This window comes from Dipodomys spectabilis, unplaced genomic scaffold (genome assembly GCF_019054845.1).
Source record: "Dipodomys spectabilis isolate Male_0828 unplaced genomic scaffold, ASM1905484v1 ptg000006l, whole genome shotgun sequence".
Classification (NCBI taxonomy): Eukaryota; Metazoa; Chordata; class Mammalia; order Rodentia; family Heteromyidae; genus Dipodomys; species Dipodomys spectabilis.
In genome coordinates, this window is record NW_024870683.1 from 8,941,918 (window position 1) to 8,965,241 (window position 23,324).

Genomic DNA, 23,324 nt, shown 5'->3' on the forward strand with positions numbered 1-23,324 from the left:
CAAGTTCACCTAAATCACTAAGAACCCCAATTTGATAGGTCTGGAGATACCACATAACTTCTCAGGTAATATTGATGCTGTTGTTTCCATGTCTGTAGTTTAATTCTAAAACTACTGTTAATCTCAAGTAAGTTTAGGGAGGGAAATATCAATGTGAGAAGCAAATAATATGTAATTAGACAAGCCCTTTTCCTTTTCTAAACATTTCAGTAAAAGCCACTAGTTGGAGCCAAACAAGGTAGCTTTCCAATCAAAGTATTATGACAGCTAAATTCAACACACAATCTCCCCGCCCCCTTCGTGCTGGAGATCAAACTCAGGAACTTGCACATGCTAGGCAAGTAGTCTATCAATGTTAATTTCAATATTCTAATGGTTGTAGTTTCGTTGTTGGTGGTATTTTGTTCATAGGGCTTGAACTCTGGGCTTGGGCACTGTCCCTCAACAATTCAGCTCAAGGCTAGCGCTCTATCACTTGAGCCACAGCGCCACCTCCGGTTTTCTGGTGGTTTATTGGAGATAAGAGTCTCACGGACTTTCCTTCCCCAGCTGGCTTTGAACTGCGATCCTCAGATACTCAGCCTGCTGGGTATTGAGATTGAAGGATGGAGTCTTGAAAAGCAGCAACTTGGAGAACGGAGATGAATCTTGGCTAACTGGGCTCCGGCTTGCATCCATACTCACAGACCCTTGCTTTGCGCTCCCTCACTCTGATAACTCCCCATGAAGAAAAAGAATTGCTGAGTCCATCATCTAGGATTTCTTCCTTGTAGCCCACTTCAGAAGTCCCTGATCATGCTTGGCAAGCCTCTCCCAGTGGTCCATCTTCCCAACGTTGACTAGACCACAGATGCGTGCACAACCAAGAACTGTGCACGGGTCCAGACAAAGCCTGGAAGTAGAACTCTGCGGAGAAGCGGATCTCCAGCTGCCACCTTCTCTTGGACTTCGAGGAGTTCCTGGCAGAGGATTCTAAATTTTGACTTTGCTTTTTTCAGAACTTGTGAATACTGAAAGATGATGCTCCATTTAAAATGGGCTAAACACGACCACACCAAACTTAGAGCTTGTTTCTACACTGGGGGCCAAGGCTAAGCGCTGGGCCAATCAGGTGATGCGCCTCGCGGGGGGCGGGTCGAGGAGGGGGTGTGGCGACGTGTGGGCGGAGCCCTCACCGGCCGAACTGAGCAGGTGGGCGGGGAAGTGGGCGTGGAAAGCGTGCCTTCGCGCGTAGGGGGCGGGGCCTGCGCTTCACGTGTCCTGGGCGGGGCCGGGGTGGTGGTGGGGAGGCCTTGTCACTTCCGGCCGGTAGTTCTCGCCGGGTTCTCGCGTGCCAGCCAAGGCTCTGGAGTCTTCCCTCCTCTCTCCCAGCTTGGCGGCCGGACCGGTGAGATGACGGCGGAGGTGTTGCCAACTGCGAGGTGGCAGTACTGTGGAGAGCCCGAAGCGAGACGTAAAGCTGTACTGGGTAAAGATTGCGGAGCGGGTGCAGAGTTCCCCGAAACCCTTTTCCTCTTGATCTGCTGGGCACCTCGGCATTTCTCCCGCCCGGGGACAGCTGCCTTCTGCGGCCCAATCTAGGCCAGGACCCCTCCACCCCCCATGCCACCCTCACCCTTCAGTCCCAGCCTGAGGTGGGCCCTCCCCCCCCCCCCTCCCCCGGTCATCTCGCCGTCTTTCTGTCGCTACCTCCCAGCTGCCCAAGGACATCCCAGCCATCCCCTCATCCCCTCCTCCAAGCTGGGCCCAGGTCTCCCCCACCTGCCCATTTCTCTCTTCCCACTAAGCAGATTTCCTCTGCCTCCTTAGACCTAGACCAGATCTCTTCATTTGTTTAGACCAGCTCTTCCCCCGAATCCCTCCAACCCCCACCCTGTCTTCCCAACGGAACTAGACGTCAGGACCCGAGCTCCTTACCTTTCCAGCCTAAGCAATGATAGTCAAGTTACCCCCTGTGCTCTCTGGCTTCATCCTCTCTCATTTCACTGTCCGGCCGCACTCTTCCAGTCCGGTTCTCCAATGGGAAGCTGCAGAACCCAGGCAACATGCGCTTTACCTTGTACAACAACAACGATTCCGAAAACCCCAGAAAGAAGAATCAGCGGATTCTGGTAAGTGCTATTGCACTTACAGGTTGCCCTCACTCCTTAGGCCCCTGGGTGTGGATAGATGTGGGAGAACGTGAGTAGCTTAAAGGGACTTTGAAGAGCAGCAGTTTGGAATGTGGGGATAGGCCTCTTTGTGGTTCAGGATTCCTGGTGTAGTGATGACTTTCTCATTCATTTTTCACCATGCATTTATTGAAGAACCACTGTATACCTCTGCAGGAGGCTGCTAGAGGAACAAATGAGACCTGGCCTGGCTCTGGGAACTTCTACTGTAGAGTGGGGTTTATTAGCCTGGACACTATTGATGTTTTTAGTTGGATAACTCATTACTGTAGATGGCAGGCCTGTGCAATCTAGGATGTTTAGTAGCAGTTTTGGTCTCTAGCCACTAGATTCCAGTAGCACTGGAGTGGATTTTCATGGATTTGAGAACTCTTGCTTTTGAGAGGTGCATACTGGCTGCAAGTGACACTCATACAATACACAAAGCCCAGGGTCCTAGGAGATAAGAGTGCAGCAGCAAATGAGCTCAGTTGGAAGGAAAATCTCTGGTTGCCAGAAAACCTGCCTAGGAGAAGATACATTGGAGCTGAGCCCTGAAGGATGGGACAGGGTTTAAGAAATGAGGTTTGATGTTTTAAGTAAAGATAGTAAGGACAAATATAAGGGAAAATGTAAGCTCAGCTGTGGTTGGGCAGTGAGTCTGTCATTTTCACTGGTCCTGTGGATGTATGAAGAGCAGCCATGGGTGAGATCAAGAAGGGCTTGGACTTTGAGCCAAGAATATTGCCTGCAGAGTTTCTTTGTTGCATACCTGTAAGTGCTGAGAATGCAAGGCCTCTATCCAGTCCTGTGGTGCAGCCTTCCCCACCCCTATCCCCCAAGAACTTTGCATGCCAGTTAGAAGTGATCACTCTGTAGGACTTCCCTTTCACAGATTCTCTTGCCTTTCCCCAGAGATACCTCCCTGAGACTGTCTAGTGCTAATCCACTGTGGTCCTAAAGCTTCTGCAGATGGACAAAGGAGTACTTTTCAACATTGGTTGTAAATGGCATTGTCCTCCCTCTGCATTTTAGGCAGCTGAAACAGATAGACTTTCCTACGTTGGAAACAATTTTGGGACAGGAGCCCTCAAATGCAACACTCTGTGCAGGTAATGGTAGGGGAAGGGCCATGAAAAGAGTGATGGGAGGGGTAATAATGGAGGCATTGACATAACTGTTTTCAGTTAGGGGCAGTTGGAGAAGTCTAGGGAGGTTTACCAAGTCCCTGTGTTTCTAGACACAGAGGCTTTTTGACCAGCTTGTGAACGTGCCTAGAAAGTTTTACTTACTGAATTTTCTCATGACCTCATTTATTTGTAACATTATTCATTTGTTTTTTTACTTTTGCCAGTCCTAGGGCTTGAACTCAGAATCTGGGCACTGTCCTTGAGCTTTTGTGTTCAAGGCTAATCCTCTATCACTTTAGTTACAGCGCCACTTCCAGCTTTTTTTGTTATTGTTGTTGGTCGTGGGGCCTGAACTCAGCCTGGGCATTGTCCCTTAGCTCTTTAGCTCAAGGCTAGCACTCTATCACTTGAGCCACAGTGCCACTTCTGGCTTTTTCTGCTTATGTGGTGCTAAGGAATCGAACCCAGGGTCTCATGCATGCAAGGCAAGCACTCTACCACTGAGCCACTTCCCAGCCTGCTTCCAGCTTTTTTGAGTTGTTTATTAGAGATAAGAGTCTCACAGGGACTTTTCTGCCCTGGCTGGCTTTGAATGGTGATCCTCACATCTCAGCCTCCTGAGCAGCTAGGATTATAGGCGTGAGCTACCAGCACCCAGCCTCCATTATTTATTTATAGCTTATTCCCAAAAACAACTTTCTCCACTAATTTGAAATATACAATCTAATTGGTTAAAGCTTTCTTAAAGTTTGCCTTGGCACCAGCTATAAGAAAAGGAGTTGGAGCCAGGAGCCAGTGGCTCACCTCTGTAATCCTAGCTACTCAGGAGGCTGAGGTCTGAGCATCGTGGTTCAAAGCTAGCTAGCCGGGGCAGGAAAGTCCATGAGACTCTTATCTCCAATAAACCACTTGAAAACCGGAACTGGCGCTGTGGCTCAAGCAGTAGAGCGCTCGCCTTGAGCTGAAGAGCTCGCCTTGAGCTGAAGAGCTCGCCTTGAGCTGAAGAGCGCAAGGACAGTACCCAAGCCCAGAGTTCGAGCCCCATGACCGACAAAAACAAAACAAAAAACAAAAAAAAACAGAAAGAAAGAAAAGGAGTTGGTAGCATCAAAGGTTCTAGGTTAGGGAAGAGGATTCTAAAGTTTGTATCTAGCAGTGTCACTGATAATTACCACTTAGGGCAGCTCTACTCTTCACTGACCTGGTTTCCTCTGACCATGAAGACTGTACATTCTGAACAGTGTGTAACTCTGGGACTGATAAAATGTAGACAGGCAGAGAACTGATTAAGAGAGTTATTGTTATTTACAAACAAGTTGATGCATTCTTCAGGTGTATTGGGGCAGAAAGAAGGTAAACAGGAAAAAAGAAGATGTGAAAACAATATGTTTTCAATAATCTCTTGTGGAATTATTCCTTTTTAAAAATTTTTTTATTTAGACACTTTGTGGGAATTTTGAATAAGACCTCTGGCCAAATGGAAGTCTATGATGCTGAGTTGTTCAACATGCAGCCGCTTTTTGAAGGTATGTTCGAAGACTCACAGTCATATTGCATAGTTTGGGATGCTGGATAAGTTCACCTGAGTTTTTGATTTCTAAAACACATTTTGTGAGTATTATCTTTTGGCAAGTTTTTTTTTTTTTAAATTTTAGACTTTTTAAATTCAGCAAGCATTTATTGATGCTCTTCTATGTCCTGGCACCAAGCGCTAGGGGCTGTGAATGAAAAGTAAGCAAGATTGAAACAGATCCTGTCCTCACAGTGTTTGTAGATGTGGGATCAGAAACCAGCCTTTCCAGCAAGTTGAGCAGTGATCTGTGCAGAATGTTAGAGGGCATGTTTCATAAATTCTTTTCCATCAAAGGCCTTTTTTTGTGGGGGAAGGGGAGCTGCTGCAGTTTGAACTTAGGACCTTGCACTGGTTAGGCAGGGTCTCTACCACTTGAGCCATTCCCCATCCCTTTCTGCTTTAATTATTTGTTGAATAAGTTCCTGCAGTTTTGCTTAGACTGAACTGGAGATCCTATTTACACCTTTCACAGTGGTTTTCTACTGTGCCCAGTTTATATGTGGAAATGTAATCCCAAACCACAATCCTCCCAATCTCCATCTCTGAGCCACCATATATCTGCCCTCAAAAGCCTTCCTTAATTTTATTTATTTATTTATTGTCAGTCATGGGGCTTGAACTCTGAGCCTGAGCACTGTCCCTCAGTTCTTCAGCTCAAGGCTAGGGCTCTACCACTTGAACCACAGTGCCACTTCAGGTTTTCTGGTGGTTTATTGGAGATAAGAGTCTCACAGTCTTTATTGCCTAGGCTGGCTTTGAACCGCAATCCTTAGATCTCAGCCTCCTGAGCAGCTAGGATTACAGGCATGAGCCACTGATGGCCCGGCAGCCTTCCTTAATCTTTAACTGTTTTATTGGTAGAAGTTTTAGAATCTCTCCTAGGTTAAAGAAATGGTTGGTGAGAAGTTGTGTCTAATTTGGGGAAGGATCTATATTTTCTCTAATCCATTGGAAAAGGTTATATTGTTTTTGTTTTGTTATCCTAAAATGCTGAGGACTAGAAATCTTCTAAAAATGGTTTAAGTGTGAGGGTCATATTCAAGGGGCTCCTGTTTTCTAAATCTCTAAACTCAAACCCTTAATGATGCCCTCAGCCATTGAGAACCTTAGCAGGTAGGATGTGAGAGGAGGAAAGTTCACGATGATTGCTGCGAATCTGCTTTGTACGTTTAGAGACATCAGTTCAGACTTCATTCTCTCTAAGCAGTGATTTCCATACTTTTTGAGAATCTGATCAAAGCTTGGACATACTTCACCAAAACAGTATACATAGCTGGGCGCTGGTGGCTCAATCCTGTAATCCTAGCTACTCAGGAGGCTGAGATCTGAGGATCACAGTTCAAAGCCAACCCTAGCAGGAAAGTCTGTGAGACTCTTATCTCCAATAAACCACTAGAAAACTGGAAGTGGTGCTGTGGCTCAAGAGATAGAGCACAAGGACAGTGCCCAAGCCCAGAGTTCAAGCCCCACAACCAACCAAAAACAACAAAAAGAAAACAGTATACATGTCATATAAAAATAAATATTAAAGCTGTGTGCCAGTGGCTTATGGCTGTATACTAGCTACTCAGGAAATCTGAGGTTTGTGGTTTGAAGCCAGCCCACATATGAAAGTCTGTGAAACTCTTAGCTCCAATAAGCTACTCAAAATAGCTGGAAGTATTGCTGTGGCTCAAGTGGTAGAGCACTAGCCTTAAGCAAAAGAAGCTCAGGGATAGTGCTCAGGCCTAGAGTTCAAGCCCAGTGAAGGCCCCCCCCCCAAAAAAAAAAAAAAATTTTTTTTTTAAGCCAGGTACCAGTGACTCACACCTGTAATCCTAACTGCTCAGGAGGCTGAGATCTGAGGATCATGGTTTAAAGCCAGTCCAGGCAGGAAGGTCCATGGGACTTACTCTTTTTTTGTTTTGTTTATTTTTTATTTATTTATTTTTAATTTTTTTGGATCCGGTCGTGGGGCCTGAACTCTGGGCCTGTGCGCTGTCCCTCAGCGATTCAGCTCAAGGCTAGCGCTCTACCACTTGAGCCACAGCGCCACTTCCGGCTTTTTTCTTTTTGCTTATGTGGTGCTGAGGAATCGAACCCAGGGCCTCGAGCATGCAAGGCAAGCGCTCTACCACTGAGCCACCTTCCCAGCCCCAGGACTTACTCTTATCTCCAATAAACTATTTAGAAAAAGCTAGATGTGGCACTGTGGCTCAAGTGGTAGAGCACTAGCCTTGAACACAAGAAGACAGCTTCCAGACCCCAAGTTCAAGCCCCAGGACTGGCAAAAAAGAGAGAGAGACTTTACATGTATATTTAGAGAGCTCTTGAGTCTTGATGCCCAACTGTAAATTTCCAAGGGGTGTGTAGGCTCAAAGTTAATAATTCTCTGCTTTGAAATGTAGGAAGTGGGTTTCATATATTTATATACAGAAACAACAGAGAAGCTGGACACTGGTGACACACCTGTAAACCTTAGGAGACCAAGACTTGAGAATCAAGTTTGAAGTTAGCCCAGTCAGGAAAGCCCAGTCTGCTTCCTTCTGGGGAGTAGATAATGCCTTGGTAAATTCAGAGTGTATATTTACTTACCTTAGGCTCAGGGAAGTCCTGGAATAAAGAAATTGGTTTTTCTTAGACTAGCTGTTAAAACAGATGGAATGTTAAGCACTGTTAATAACATTTACAGACCTTACAGAGCTGGGCATAGTCCCAGCTACTTAAGAGGTAGAGGCAAGAGGATTAGTTGAGCCCAGGTCTTCAAAACTGGCCTGGACAACAGTGAGACCCCCATTTCAAAAAAAGAAAAAAAATGTAGGCTTTACAAACTTTTGCTATTTTTTTCTCTTTGTTTTTGTGTTCTGTGTTTCTATAGATGAATCATTTGAGAGTGTACCAGCTCTGGAGAGTCAGACCAGAAGTTTCAGAGAAAAGGTGAGTGTGACAGAATTAAGATGTGTGTTGAACCCAGGTCTCCCTAGCTGTTCTGGCTTAAGTGTGTGACCGTGGACAGTGCCGACTTGCAGGGGTCTCTGGAGAGGGCAGAGAGCAGCCCTGGTGCTCCTGGGCAGCCAAACGCAGCTGTGTGTCAGTGTCTGGAACCTATCCTCTTGGCTGCTGGAGATGTAGTCTACTGGTTTTTAGGATTTGGTCCAAATTTCAGGAAATACTGGTTTTGTCTGGAAGCTTGCATATTAAAACAAACTATACTGTATGTAGAAGGTTCTTCACAATGGTCATCTCACCCCAGGATGACAAATTGGTTAACTCTTCATTCATTGCTGCCTCAGGCACCATGGTAGAGAGGGGTGTGAGGGTGTTCTGGCTCCGAGGGAAAGCCAGTATCTATTGGCAATAATCTGTTTCAAGTATAGGATGGGAAGAGTACAGGTATAGGCACAGGATGGTAAGTTATGTGCCACAGATTTACTAACCCTAATTGTAGTCAGTTCTTCTCCTTTACTGCTGGAAAAGTTGTTGATACTGTCTATAAAGTAAGTTCATCAAATCTGTTACTGCCATCACCTGTGCTATGAGGTAGACTTGCGTGCCGTGTCTGATGGACAGGAGAGGTGATGGCCTCAGTGACTGTAACCAGGTTTGTGCCTTACACAGATGGATTCTTGCATTGAAGCCTTTGGAACCACCAAACAGAAGCGATCTCTAAACTCTAGGAGAATGAACAAAGTTGGTAGTGAATCTTTGAATCGTGCAGTAGCTAAAGCTGCAGAGAACATCATTGATACAAAGGGTGTGGATGGTAAGCAGCTGGAACTTGGGGTAAGAATGTGCCTAGGAAAAACAGCTTTGTCTTCCCTTGAGATTTTTTTTTTCCTATTTCACAGTTGGAAATGATGGGAGTTATAGCTGCCTGTAACTGCCCGAGGCAGGAGGATCAGTTGAGCCCAGGAGTTTAAGACCTTCTCGCAGAAGCATAAGAAATATCCAATAGGGTCCTGCCATCAGTGGCTTTATCATCAAGATGGGGAGACAGGCATGGGAACAGATATGTACAAACCTGTTCTCAGTGCAGGGTTACAGTCACAGGTCACAGAAGGCCTCACGTGTCTCTCAGTCCAAAGAGGCTTTGGTCAGAAAAGATTGCCCTGATAGTAATGGACCTGAGTGAGCCCCCAGAGGTGGCACTTCACTTTTGGGGCTGGTAGATATTTTCTTGGTTCTCAGCAGCTTGAGTACTTAATTGTGTTGTTTAAATGTGCTTTAAATCAAACATATTATAAAACCATTAGGAAAAGTTCATCTATTAAGAATGGAATTCTAGAAATTTTAAGGAAATCTTTCCATTTCTGATTACTATATTATTCCTGTTGGGTCTTTTAATACTTTGATAGTTTTGTGGGGGGTGGATGGGTACAGAATAATTATGTGAATAATTAGTTTATCCAATTTCTCTCAAAAATCTATTAAAAGTAAGGTGCTGGTGGCTCCTATCTGTACTACTAGCTGAGATCTGGAGGATCAAGGTTCGAAGCTGGCCTAAGTAGAAAAAGTTCGTGATACCCCATCTTTAATTAATCAGCTAACAGTGGGCTGGAGGTGTAGCTTAAGTGGTACAGGGCCAGGCAAGCAATCTGAGCCAGAGTACAAGGCTCTGAATTCAAACCTTAGTACAGGGGGGAAAACTTGGGATTAGTTTGGGGAGAACCTGTATCTTTACAATGTTGTGTGTTTCTCTCTGGGAACATAGAGATATGTCTTCCTATTTGTTTAGACATTTTTCTTCTTGAGACAAGGTGTCATTATGTAACCCAGCCTAGCCTTAGACTCCATCCTCTTGCCTCAGCCTCGCTGAGTACTAGTGTTGTTGGTATGTGCCATCACATGAAGCCAAACACATACTTCATGCCTAAGAAAATTTAAAACTCTTTGTTGAGTTTACTCTTAGGGACTAAAAGATAGATAAAGGCTATGGATGTAACTGATTGGTAGAGTGCTCACCTATACTGCACAAGGCCCTGGGTTGGATCTTCAGCACTCTTCCACCTCCTCTCCCCAAAAGAAAATTAATTGAGCTATATCACCAATCAACATTGGAACTTTCCTTTTTTCTTCTCCAATCCTGTGTATATTCATACTTATTACCTGGCTCTTCTTATAGAAAATATTATAGTTTTGTTGTGTTTCTTTTTTTTTTGGGGGGGGGGGGGGTCTGGTCATGGGGCCTGAACTCTGGGCCTGGGCGCTGTCCCTCAGCTCTTCAGCTAAGGCTAGCGCTCTACCACTTGAGCCACAGCGCCACTTCTGGCTTTTTTCTTTTGCTTATGTAGTGCTGAGGAATCAAACCCAGGCCTCAGGCATGCAAGGCAAGCGCTCTACCACTGAGCCACCTTCCCAGCCCCTAGTTTTTTTGTGTTTTTAAGACTCAGAATATGTGCAAAGGCTCTTGTAAGTTAAACCTTTAAAGGCTATTTTGAACATCTCTCTCTTGATTTTTTTTTTTTTTTTTTTGTGGTGCTAGGGATCAAACCCAGGGCTGCATACATATTAGGCAATCACTGAGTGACTATCTCTCACTATTTCTTTTTTTTCGGTGCGTCGTGGGGCCTGAACTCTGGGCCTGGGCGCTGTCCCTCAGCTCTTCAGCTCAAGGCTAGCGCTCTACCACTTGAGCCACAGTGCCACTTCCAGCTTTTTCTGCTTATGTGTTGCTGAGGAATCAAATCCAGGGCCTCATGCATGCAAGGCAAGCACTCTATCACTGAGCCAACTTCCCAGTTCCCTATCTTTCACTTTTAACTTGTCTGATGTTATACTGTAAATATCATCAGCACGTCTCTCTCTCTCTCCCAACTCTTATCGCAAGCTCCCAAGGAGAAGCATGCTCCTACCTTCTGTGCCTAGTAGTCTTAGAACAGTCGGCCTGACTAGCAGTTTAGGTCCCCTTGGCAGAAGTATTCAATCTTGAGGGGGTTCTGAACCATGTGTGATCTAACTGCCTTGGTTGCAAAGAATGTTGGGAAACCAGATACAACACACCATGACACTGACACAGTCTTCTCTTTATCGGAAGCTCTTGTTAGTGATGCCATTCAGGATGACTTACAAGATACCTCTGTGTACCTTCCTCCCTGCCATGAGGATGCAACCAAGCCTGAAGACGTGTATAAATTTGAAGACAGTATCCTTGTGCAGAAAAATCTGCCTTCATTCATAAGCTGTGGTGTGATCGTTAGCACCGCCAGACTCTGTGAAGGGGGGGAGGGGTCTGTGTCCTGTGGCCATCATAGAAATTTGTAAGCCTTTTGGGGCTGTTGCCAGGAGGCGGGTGAACAAGACCTCTTCACCAGCTGAGGGACATGCCCCTAGCATTCAAAGCCAGTGCATAGCCATGTGCCCAGTGAGGGTGTCTTAGCCTTGGAAGGGTCACTCTCCACAAATTATCAAATAAGACTTCTGACATAGCCAGTGCCCCAAGGTCTAGGGGAGGCTGAAGAATTGGAGCATAGAGCTTTATGCCTAACAGGTCTGGTTGGATAGAAAATGCCAGCAGCGGCTCTGATAAGGAAGGAGAGGCAAAACAGTTTAGGTAGGCAATGAGCTTTGGGCTAGGATCTAAAATTATTAGGGGCTTAGGGCCTCAGAGCTCTGTCTTGCTGAACTGTGCTCCCTCTCCTCTGCGAGCCTTAGCTCTCCTGTCTGCCACAAGGCCACCGCAAGGTGAGGTTTGGCTAGCTGGATATTTCCATTGTGCTTGAATTATGTTCTTGACCTGCAACTAGTTCTGTCCCCTGCGGAATATGAAGCTCTCAAGATCCCGTCAGAAACTTTCAGGAAAGTCACATCAGAGGAAATCCTGAAGATGATTGAAGACAACAGGTACTCCTATTTCAGCAGATGGCTACCTGCCACTGACTGCCACTGGGAAGGGAGGCTGGAAAATAGGAGTCAAATGTGAAGTAGGACCTTGGGTGGTAGGCAGTAAGGTTTGAACTCAGGGCCTCCTGCTTGTTAGGGAGGTACTCTGCCACTTGAGTTACAACCCTAGCCTTCTGTTCAGCCCTTAAAAATGAAGAAGCCAGTATTTTCTTGACCCTGGACTTTCAGGAGCTGTGGGTGGATTTAAGGGAGGGAGTTGGCTGGGTTCATGGAACCTGTAACTGGGCAGAGGGTAGAAAGGTCCTGTAGTTGAGCTGGGACCAGAGTTAGCTCTTGACCTCAGTGTCCTGTCCATGCTGATGCTCACCAGCAGTGCCCGAATGCTGGCCTGGGAAGACTGCCAGACACAGGGATTGCTTCTCTGTAGCAGTGTGCTAGGCAAGCTTTTCAGGTAATTTGTGTATTTTAAGAAATTCAGAGGGGCTGGGAAGGTGGCTCATTGGTAGAGCGCTTGCCTTGCATGTCTGAGGCCCTGGGTTAGATTCCTCAGCACCACATAAGCAAAGCGAAAAAAGCCGGAAGTGGCGCTGTGGCTCCAGTGGTAGGGCACTAGCCTTGAGCTGAAGAGCTGAGGGACAGTGCTCAGGCCCAGAGTTCAGGCCCCATGACCGGACCCCAAAAAAAAAAAAAAAAATTCAGAGCTGAACACCAGTGGCTCATGTCTATAATCCTAGCTACTCAGAAAGCTGAGATCTGAGTAAGGATCACAGTTCAAAGTCAGCCCAGGCAGGAAGGTCATGAGATCCAATTAATCACCAAAAAGCTGGAAGTGGAGCTTTGACTCAGGCAATAGAGCACTATCCTTGAGGAAAAAAAAAAAAAAACTGGTGCATGTGAGTATACAAACACACACATACAAAATCACAGATGATTCCCTTCTGCCCTCATTTACCCCTCCCACCCCCACTCTGGGCCTGGGCCCTGCCCCTGAGCTGCTTTTGCTCAAGGCTAGTGCTCTACTACTTGAGCCATAGCACTACTTCCTGCTTTTCTTGAGTAGTTCATTGGAGATTAGAGTCTCACAGATTTTCCAGGCCAGGCTAGCTTTGAACCACAATTTGAATTCTCAAATCTTAGCCTCCTGAGTATCTAGGATTACAGGCGTGAGCCACCAGCTCCCAACTCTAATTATTTTTTTGCCACTAAACCCTCTAAAACTCAAATGATGATGGGCTTTTTCTTTTTTGCTTCTGAATTTTGTTTTTGCTTTTGTTTTTAGTAAGTCCATTTGGGATAAAAAATGATCAACCCTAGATGGGCGCCTCAGTTTTTGTCTTGAAAGTTACTGATCAGTGATATCTAAAGTCTTAACAAAATCTTTCTAAAAATAAAATCTTTCTGGGCTGGGAAGGTGGCTCAATGGTAGAGTGCTTGCCTTGCATGCATGAGGCCCTGGGTTCGATTCCTCAGCACCACCTAAGCAGAAAAGCAGAAGTGGCGATGGGGCTCAAGTGGTAGAACGCTAGCCTTGAGCTGAAGAGCTGAGAGACAGCCCCCAGGCCCAGAGTTCAAGCCCCACAATTGACCAAAAAACAAAACAAAAAAAAAAAACAACCTTCCTTCCTTCCTTCCTTCCATCCTTTCTTCCTTTCTTCTCTCTCTCTCACCCTTGCTCCTTCTATCTCCCCTCCCCTCCCCCCCTTCCCTTCATCCTCCTCTCCCCCCTTTCCTTCTTTCTGCTATAAAATGGAGTTCACAGCTGGGCCTTGTTTAGTGTAGCTGTTGACTTAGGTTAAAGTACAGGAATGAGCTCTGGGTTGGGCATCTCAGAACTGAGTCCTCAAGCTCTGCCCTGGTGTACTGTGTACTGTTCCCCATCGGGGCCTCAGTTTTCCTGCCTGTAAAATGAGCTCATTAACAGATTTTTTTTTCTTGTGTGGCTAGGGGTTAATCGCAAGGGCCTCTTGCATGCTAGGCAAGCACTATACCACTAAGCTGCATACCCAGCCTATAAGATAATCTTGCAGAGACATTTTATCTCTTGAGTCCAGGACCTGATGGTAGAGAACAGTATATATAATAACACCAAACTGAGTGTCGGTGGCTCACACCTGTAATCCTAGCTACTCAGAGGCTGAGATCTGAGGATCGTGCTTCAAAGCTAGCCTGGGCAGGAAAGTCCAAGAGACTCTTATCTCCAATAAACCAATAGAACAAAACCGGAAGTTGCGCTGTGGCTCAAGCGGTAGAACACTCACCTTGAGCTGAAAAGCACAGGGACAGAGTTCAAGCCCCACAGTGATATAAAATAAATATATATCACCAAGCACTGGTGGCTCACACCTGTAAACCTAGCTGCTCAGGAAGCTGAGACCTGAGGATCTCCATTCAAAGCCAAAGGTCTTATTTCTAGTTAACTAGCAACTAGCAGAAGTGGACCTGTGGCTTAAATGGTAGAGTGCCATCCTTGAGCAAAAAAGCTAAGGGACAATGCTGAGGCCCTGAGTTTTAGCACTAGTCCAACACACAAAAAAATAGTAATAGCCAACACAGACTGAGCTGTCACTCTGTGCCCTCACTTGCACTATTCCAGATGCTTTACTTTCAATCTTTCAGTATCTTTTTTTGTGGGGGGAGAAGGAGGACTAATCCTAGAGTTTGAACTCAGGGCTTTGAGATTACTCAGTCTGTTTGCTGGCACTCTCTCACTTGAGCCATAGCTCCACTTCCAGTTTTTTGGTAGTTAATTGGAGATGAAATCTAGGACTTTTCTGCCTTGGGCTGGCTTTGAACTTTCATCCTGCAGATCTTAGCCTCCTGTGTAGCTAGGATTACAGGTGTGAGCCTGTAAAAAATGCTTACTGGCCCCAATTTATAGATGAAACCAGGGTATAGAGTTGTAAAGGAGGTTGTCCTAACCATTAAGTGGCAGAGAGGGGATTCAAATCCACATAGTCTGACTTTTAGAGACTGTTTTCCTCTACTGCAGAGGTCAGTAAATGAGCTCACGTGCTAAGTCTGGCCTGCTGCCTGTGACCAAAGTTTTTAAGTCAAATTTTATTTAAGCATAGCCTTGTTTGTGCATGTAAGTAATATGTGTGTGGCTGCTTTTGCACTGCAACACAGAATTGAGTCATTGTAGCAGGGACTGTATGGCCTATGGAGCCTAAATACTATCTGGCCCTCTACAGCCCCCACACTGAACTGTGGCCCTAGTGTTGTAAGGACTGTTGTGTGGGTGGCCCTTCATCAGCTGACATGTGTATGGGGTGGGATGCCTCTGTTCTCATTGGAGGAGTGTGAGCCCACGTACCCTGACACTTACTCTTTTTCCTCTCAGCCACTGCACCTTTGTCATAGAAGCGCTGAAGGCTTTGCCAGCAAATGAAGAGAGCCGAGATCGCCAGGCCCGATGCATATGGTTCCTAGATACCCTCCTCAAGTTTCGAACTCAGAAAGTAATAAAGCGGAAAAGTAAGCCCAAGATGTTCTGTTTAGGTTGTTTCCTCCTTATTTGTCTCTAGTTCTTAAAAGGGAAGAAAGTGGGATATATGTGTCCAAGTCTTGCTGTGCAGCAGCTGTGCTGGGGGATTTGCCAGATTCCTCTTCTGGGTCTGCCTGGCTCCCCTCTGCACCTCCCCCCCCCCCCCCCCCCCTTTTGTGCTGGTACTGAGGCTTGATCTCAGGGCCTTGAGCTTTTTCACTTGTCTTTTTCATTCAAGGATAGAGCTCTACTTCTTGAGCCACAGCACCACTTCTGGTTTTCTGGTGGTTGAGATAAGAGTCTCACAGACTTTCCTGCCTGGGCCTATTTGGTGTTTTATTTTTATTTACTTACCTTTTGGTGCCTGTACTGGGGTTTGAACTCATGGTCTTGTGTTCTTAGTTGACATTTTCACTCAGGGCTGGCACTCTATTACTTGAGCCACAATTCCACCTCTGGCTTTTTGCTGATTAATAGAAGAAGAATGAATCTCTCAGACTTTTTGGTCCAGGCTAGCTTTGACCTGTGATCATGAGATGTCTAGTCTCCTGAATAGCTAGGATTACAGTCATGAGCCACCAAAGCCTTGACCATGTTTGCATTTTTTAAAGTGTTCTTCTGAATCTTGAGCCCTCACCTGTCTAACCACATGGTTCTGGTCATTACGGCCATTGGCTTCTCTCTGCTCATGGATGAGGTAGGGACCTGATGACTTTTTTTTTTCTTTGTTTTTTTTTGTCTGTCATGGGGCTTGAACTCTGGGCTTGGGTACTATCCCTGTGCTCTTCAGCTCAAGGCGAGCGCTCTACTGCTTGAGCCACAGCGCCACTTCCAGTTTTCGAGTGGTTTATTGGAGATAAGAGTCTCACAGACTTTCCTGCCCGGGCTGGCTTTGAACCATGATCCTCAGATCTCAGCCTCCTAAGTAGCTAGGATTGTAGGCATGAGCCACCAGCGCCCGGCGGGACCTGATGACTTTTGAGAAAGTAATCAAATGTAATTTGTATTCTAGGTTTCCTGGGACCTGGAATTCCCCACATCATCTCCTCCAAACTGCTAAAGCAGTTCACCTGCTTGTCTTATAACAATGGCAGGTCAGGAGCTTTGTTAGGAGGGGTGGGGGAAGGGTTGGGGGGGGGGGAGGGGGTTGCCTGTGAAGGAGAAAGAAAGCAAGTGAGGGCTGGGCTCAGGTTCAGTTCCACACCCACAGAGATGCAGTGTAGGGATCACTATTTAGTGGCCTTCTGCTGTCTAGTCTACTGTCCCCTTTGAAAAGCTCACTTTCTCTTCAGGTCAGGGAAGCCTGGTACTTACTTCACTTCCTATACTTCTGAGGGGCCATTCTTGATGCCCCACAGAACTAGTGCTCTATAGAAAGGCAGTGTGCGGGGAAGGGCGTGCCAGTGTGGTGACTTGGGGAAGACCCTCAAATCATCCCTGGTCCTTCCTTGTAGCCATTTGTTTCCTGCTTCTGGGTGTACTTGAAAGCAGCAGCAGCTGAGTTTGGGCTGACTTGTTTCTTCTACCTCTGCTGAGCAGACAGACACAAACTCACCAGTGTGACATTACAACATCACCTAGGGAAAGTGGACACAGCTTTCTCCCTCCCACTGTGGGGAAATGCTGGCTTGACTTTTTTTTGTGTGCGTGTCAGTTATGGGGCTTGAACTCAGGGTCTGGGCATTCTCCGTGAGCCTCTTTGTGCTCAAAGCTAGTGCTCTACCACTTGAGTCACAGTGCCACTTCCTAGCTTGACTTCCTTGTGACTCAGGCCATAGAAGGAAAACAGGACATGTTGCTTGGGAAGATGTTAAACACAGTGGAAGCAGGCTTATTTTGCATGGTCCTATTTTGCTTTTGTAACATAATTTTCTTTGTATTGCCCCTGCCTGGTTTTGCAGTTTACAGAATTTAATCTCAAATTCCATGAAGGCGAAGATCACCGCATATGTTATCATTCTTGCCTTGCACATAAACAACTTCCAGATTGACCTGACAGTGTTACAGAGGGACTTAAGGCTCAACAAGAAAAGGTGAGCACAGCAGAGTGTATTGTTGGCACCACTGGTAGGGACTGGGAATAGTGCGGTGGGGTCATATGGGAAAAACTTGAGACAAATGACAATTTGCTATGTATGTATGAATGAATGAGTGGCTAGACATTTTAAGTGTCTTTATGGCACAGCACTAGTCACTCATCTCATTTATTTCTCTGTTCCAAAAAGTAATGTCCTTCCCAAGTCTCACAAACACAGGAGAGTCAGGCTTCAATCAGCCTTTGTAGAGTATTCTGTTCTTGAATAACTGAGACCCTCCTGATCTCTGAATTGTCACTGTGGAAGGAGATTCTCTGTGGTTCTCGAAGTATACCTAGGAGTGCAAGTGAGCCTACCTTTGGTTTAAGCCAGCAGAGCTCTCTCAGAGAGAAGGGACTTGAGGTGTTCAAGGCAGGGTAGAACTGATTGTCAAGGACACATTTGAACTTCACCGATGGGATGAGAAGAGCTGGAGAGGTGACCTGTCAGGGGGAAATTCAGAGGGTAACTGAGGGGCATCTGACACCCAAAGTCATAGATTGTGTTCCAAAAGAGCCAGGATAACACTTCTGTGTGCACTCCCACTGTTCTCAGTGGGACTGTTCCAGGGACTGACAGTGAGGTGGAAAATCCAAGTGAACAGCCACCAGCCAGTCATACTCTAGCAATGACTGAATCCTTGTTGTTTTTATCATATGGTTATAGATGGTAAAGATAGTTACTACTAGAAATCTCGAGAACCTGGTTTCTGTCACTGCATGGATATTTCCCAACATCAGCGCATTTAAATGGAATTGTTGAATGCCCTAGGGGAGGGGGGTGCACAGGGCCATCTTGTATGTCCCTTTGCAGAGGCTTTGCTCTGGCTGGCCACTTCCGGGATTCTGTTTTCATAACCTGGAGCACAAATGTGTGGCCCTCCTGCCAAGCTACAGCACACTGAGGAGTCCCTCTCTACGTTCGTTCTGTTTGTTTTTTCCTTAGGATGATTGAGATAGCAAAAGCCATGAGGCTGAAGATCTCCAAAAGCAAGTTACCTCTGGCAGACAGCATGGAGGAGCAGCATAGACTGGGTACTCTGTCCATCCCACTGCCTCCAGCCTATTTTTTGGAACACCAGTCAAAGAGGAAGAAAGTTATCTAGATGTGTACTTTCTGGGTGAAGCATTTGACCACCTTATAGCCGCTTAGCTCATTTCGATTTTTATTTTGTGCTGGTGCTGAGGACTCAGGGCCTAAGTGCTCTTCCTGAGCTTTTTATTCAAGGCTAGCACTCTACCACTTCAGCCTCCACCACACTTCTGGCATTTTGGTGGTTAATTGGAGATGAGTCTCACAGACGTTCTTGCTTGGGCTGGCTTGCTTTGAATCCTCAAATCTCACTCGGCTTCCTGAATAGCTAGGATTACAGGCATGAGCCACTGGCACTGGGCTCCTTCTATTTTTATATTTTTTTTAGTACTGGGGTTCTAATGCAGTGTTTCGTGCTCCTTGCAAGCACTGTACTATTTGAACTAGCCTCCAGCCCTTTTTTGTTAAGATAGAGTCTCATGCTTTTTGCTGAGGGGTGGCCGCGGACTGTGGTTCCCCTGTGTGTACTTACCACGTAGCTGGGTTTGTAAAATACTATACCCAGCTTGTTTGTTTGACATAGTGTCTTGTTTTTTGTCTAAGCCAGTCTCAAACCTTAGTCCTCCCCTGGTGAGATTATAGTAGCTAGATTACAGATATGTATCACCATGCATTGCTCCCATTCCACTTACATTTTTTTTTTTTTTGTCGGTCATGGGGCTTGAACTCTGAGCCTGGGCGCTGTCCCTCAGCTCTTCAGCTCAAGGTGAGCACTCTACCACTTGAGCCACAGCGCCACTTCCGGTTTTCTAGTGGTTTATTGGAGATAAGAGTCTCACGGACTTTCCTGCCCGGGCTGGCTTTGAACCACCATCCTCAGATCTCAGCCTCCTGAGTAGCTAGGATTACAGGCATGAGCCATCAGCGCCTGGCTCCACTTAAATTTTTAAAGGGGAAAAAGGACAGGCATGGTGATGGGTGCCTGTAATCCTGATGTGTGGAAGAGTTAAGGCAGGAGAATCATAAGTTTGAGACCAGCCTGAGATGTATAATAAGACTGTCTCAAAAAGAAAAAAAAAAGCCTAGCTTTGACATGGATATCAAGCCAGATGTCAGCACTCCAGACACACCTCCGTATGCAGAAGTATAAAGTGATGTTCAGATTGGACTTTATCTCCCTCCTTTGGTATTGACACAATTGTGAATGGCAGTTCTCACATTGGCTCATGTGTGGAGATTTGAAAGATGGGGTCTGGGGAACTCAAGGCAAAAGGTCCCCCAAGCTGATATCTAAATGAAACCTAACAGATGAAGGTTTATCATAGCAAGGTAGCTTCCAGCTTTACAAGGAGCTGTGGACTGCCATTTAACTGGCGTTGCCAAATAGCCAATGTTCTAGTTTGCTGTAATGAAGTGGTGCTAGATCAGGCAGTGATCATCCCAGTTTTTCTATCTGGCTGAGGCCACAGAAAAGGGTAGAGATCAGCCTAGTGGAGAGGACCAGAGATGAATATAGTGTGGAAAACATTGATCTTACCCAGTGTCTTTACCTGCTATTTGGATACAAGCCTTGCCAGAATGTCTTGACAATGAAATGTCTCATTCCTGAAGGCAGCTGTGAATAATGGCTTGTTCCTGATTGATTCTGTGAGCTAAGGGTTTAATGCATATGTATCCTGGCAGCAAATCTTGGTTCAAAACATCACAGAAGCCAGGCATTGGTGGCTTATGCCTATAATCCTAGCTACTCAGGAGGCTGAGATCTAAGGATTGCAGTTCAAAGCAAGCCCAGGCAAGAAAGTTCATGAGACTCTAATCTCCAGTTAACCACCAGAAAATGGAAAGTGGCACTGTGGCTCAAAGTAGAATGCTAGCCTTGAGTGAAAGAGCTCAGAGACAGAGCCCAAGCTCCAAGTTCAAGCCCCACAACCAAAAAAAAAGTACTTTTGCTGGGTGCTGGTAGCTTGGTAATAAGCAGTAGTCCTAATTCTGGAGATTTGGAGGATTATGGTTCAAAGCTAACCTGGGCAGAAAAAACAAAACAACCAGTAAAAAGCTAAATTGGAGACATGGCTCAAATGGTAGAACACCAGCTGAGCAAGCAGTTCAAGTAAGTACAAGGTCATTTTAAATTCTAGTAGTGGAAAAAAAAATAGATACATAGTGGAAAATATAACTCCAGACATGATGTGGAAGATATATAAGAAATTTGGAATAGCTCCCAAAAGACTCTTGCCCAGATGAAAGGGTCAAAGGAAGGCAAGCGTCCTCGGCTCAGGAGCAGGCTGCAGAGAGCTAAACCAATTTTCTATGAAGATTTCTTCAGAGACAGCTTACTGACGGGAATGTGGCTTATGTAGAGTGCTCATGAAAGCTGGGTCTGATCTGCAGCATTGTAGAAAAAACAAAACCCAACAAAGTAAACATACCCCCCACACACACCAAAAACAAATGGTATTAACTACTAGCTTCTCCAAGACACTATAGATTAGCAAAAGCTATAAGCCACTGAGTAACTAGTTGGGAAGATGTATAGATACGCTGAGGAGGAACTGTTACTGCTGGTCGTCACAGAGATGAGACAGGGAGGACTAGAGTGACAGACACAGCCTCTGAGAGATGTAACCCATATCATGAATTAGAGCCAGGGCTTGACAAGAGGCCCCTGGGATTTTCCCGTCCCTTACAGAGGAGACAGTAGCCAGGCCCCTGCATCTGATCAGGAAATGCCCAGACCAAAAAAAAGACACCCATTAAAAGTACCTTTTTTTAAAAATAAAGAATATAGAACTTTATTTTGGTTATTGAGATGTTCATAAGTACCTGGTTCACAGAAAAGTCATTTTTTACAAAATAACAAAGGCAGCATTTTATACAGCGACTCACATTGGGGCCACCAAGTGCAAAGGACAGTGCTGGGGATGGAGGGACCAGTGCTCGTGTCCAGAGTCTTCAGGGAGAAGCCAGTGTTCCTGGTTCCTGCGCTCCCACCCACCCAACACAGCAGCACCGAGGGCCTGGCAGAACCAGCCTGGGAAGCCATCAGGACCAGGATAGGACAGTGACCCCAACAGGCTGAGGAAGGCCCTGCATTAAAGGCTGAGCAGGAGGGAGATGATTGAGGCAGAGCTGGCCCTGCATCCAGCCCCCTTAGGCAGTAGGGTCCAAGCCCACCTGCTTCTGGAACATTCACAGTACAGGTTAGTAAAGTCCTTTGGGAGCTGGGTGCCTCACTCAGGCCACTAACCTTAACTCAGCTCTGGCCTGGGACTTAGGGACACAGTCAGATATGGCCCTACCTTCAGAGTTCACAGACAAGTGGGTGGGGCTGGGTATGGACCCAAATAGTTTTGAAACAAGGCAGAAAGTGCTCAGTGCCCTGAGGGAACAGAGGAAGGGCTGCTGAGGTTCAGAGGAGGAGACATGGCCCTTGGGAGCAAGGGGGAGAACCAGGTAGAGATGGCAGTGTCTGAGCTATCGCCTGCACACCAGGAGATGGCAGGGAAGGGCATGCCAGGATAGGGTAAGCTGAGCCAAGGCACAGAATAGGCAACATGATGGGGTGAGTAAAGGCAGGTGGTCACCCATAAGGATGTGGACAGCTGAAGACCCAGGCACCTTCATCTGGACAAACGAGCCAGGAGGGACAGCCGCTGTGTGTGCTCACAGGGGACCCTGTGGCAAACATGGAGCTAATGTCCCGAGCTTCTTGCATTTCCAAGCTAGCACCTGTCTACATACCTGAAGAAAGCCATCTTGTCACCTGCCAGTTTGTAGCACGTTCCCATGTCATCCCTGGGCAGCCTTTTAAGAGGGGCTCCTCTTCCGCTCACAAAGCTATGTCCAAGTCTATATCGTTCAGTGAGCCAAATGCAGCCATGGCTTCCAGAGGCAGTTAAGAGGCTGTGCAACCCCGGGAGGGAACCAAAGAGGGTTGGGTCCAGAATCTGAAGTCCACCTGTGTTTCCCTGGTTTGGTGTGTATAAAGCAAGGTTTCCTGTAACTGAAGAATCCTGACCTCAATAAAAGCTTCAGGGTGCTTTCCCAACTCTTCATAATCTCTAAATGCTGCGTGATGAGAAACCTCTAACTTCCGTTCCTTTTTCTCCTTGGAAAGTGCTTCCAAGTTCATTCCTGCTGAGGCTGGTCGATCTGAAGGGTCTAGAGATACGTTGGCCTGCTTTTCCAGGGGGGGGAGGTGGCGGTGATTAAGAGGGGAGGGCCTACAAGTCTTCTCAGGCACTACTTCCAGTCTGAGGGCCTTTGTTGGGTCTCCAACCCTACAGGATGGTGCAGAAGATGCTACGGTTGCTGTGGTATCCACCTTCCACACGGGCTGTGATCCTGGTTGCCATGGCCGCCACCTTCTGCCCACCGTGGGCTGCAGAAGGGCCCCTGAGAGAGTTTTCAAGATGAGGCCGTGCTGGGGGGTTCACCAGGCGCCATGTATCAGACCTGTGGGTGCAAGGAGGAGGCTGTAAAATTGGAGATCAAGAGCACCTGAGTTCCCCGCAATCATCTTTGCCTTATACTCACTGGGTCCTAGAGTTCCAATCTAGGTGGCTTTGTCTCCCAGGGTCGTGACAGCCCAGAGAGCTGGGGTGTGAGAAACTTAGAAACTACCTAAATGCCCAGTTGATGAATGGATAAACTGCCCTCCTCTATACATAAAAACTACTCAACAATAGAAGGAAATTTAGAATTTCCCTTTAGTTGGTGTGTGTGTGTGGATGTGTCTGTCTATCGCGCTCTCCAGTGCTAGGGACTACCTGGGAGCTGTTCCTGATCTTTTTTGCTCAAGGCTAGTGTTCTTATCACTTGAGACAGCTCCACTTTCAGCTTCTTGGTAGTTAATGGGAGATAAGAGTCTCCTGGACTGTCCTGCCCAGGCTGGCTTTAAACTGATCCTCAGATCTCAGCCTCCTGCAGAGCTAGGATAACAGGCACAGGCTACTAGCACCCAGTTCCATTTAGTTTTTTAATATTTTAAGATTCCTATTTTGAGTACAGTTCATAATGTAAATGGTATACCAGGAGAATACTACAAATAACTTAAGGAAT

The 23,324-nt window shown here is 46.4% G+C and overlaps 2 protein-coding genes across 2 annotated transcripts in view; one reads left to right on the forward strand and one right to left on the reverse strand.

Annotated features, from left to right (window-relative positions):
- Window positions 1-1,311: 1,311 nt before the first annotated feature.
- Polr1e (RNA polymerase I subunit E) lies at window positions 1,312-22,442 on the forward strand. The gene is made up of 13 exons (XM_042696498.1): window positions 1,312-1,468; window positions 2,008-2,111; window positions 3,186-3,262; window positions 4,721-4,806; window positions 7,711-7,769; window positions 8,451-8,595; window positions 10,867-10,974; window positions 11,576-11,672; window positions 15,013-15,146; window positions 16,169-16,250; window positions 17,058-17,189; window positions 18,177-18,336; window positions 22,381-22,442. The coding sequence occupies exons 1-12, from the start codon at window positions 1,393-1,395 to the stop codon at window positions 18,334-18,336; spliced, it is 1,260 nt and encodes a 419-aa protein (XP_042552432.1). The 5' UTR covers window positions 1,312-1,392; the 3' UTR covers window positions 22,381-22,442.
- Fbxo10 (F-box protein 10) overlaps window positions 21,037-23,324 on the reverse strand; it is a 47,006-nt gene continuing 44,718 nt past the window's right edge. Inside the window, exon 11 of the mRNA XM_042696487.1 lies at window positions 21,037-22,718. Coding sequence (XP_042552421.1) covers window positions 22,544-22,718 — 175 coding nt within the window. The 3' untranslated portion in view covers window positions 21,037-22,543. The remainder of the gene's footprint in view (window positions 22,719-23,324) is intronic.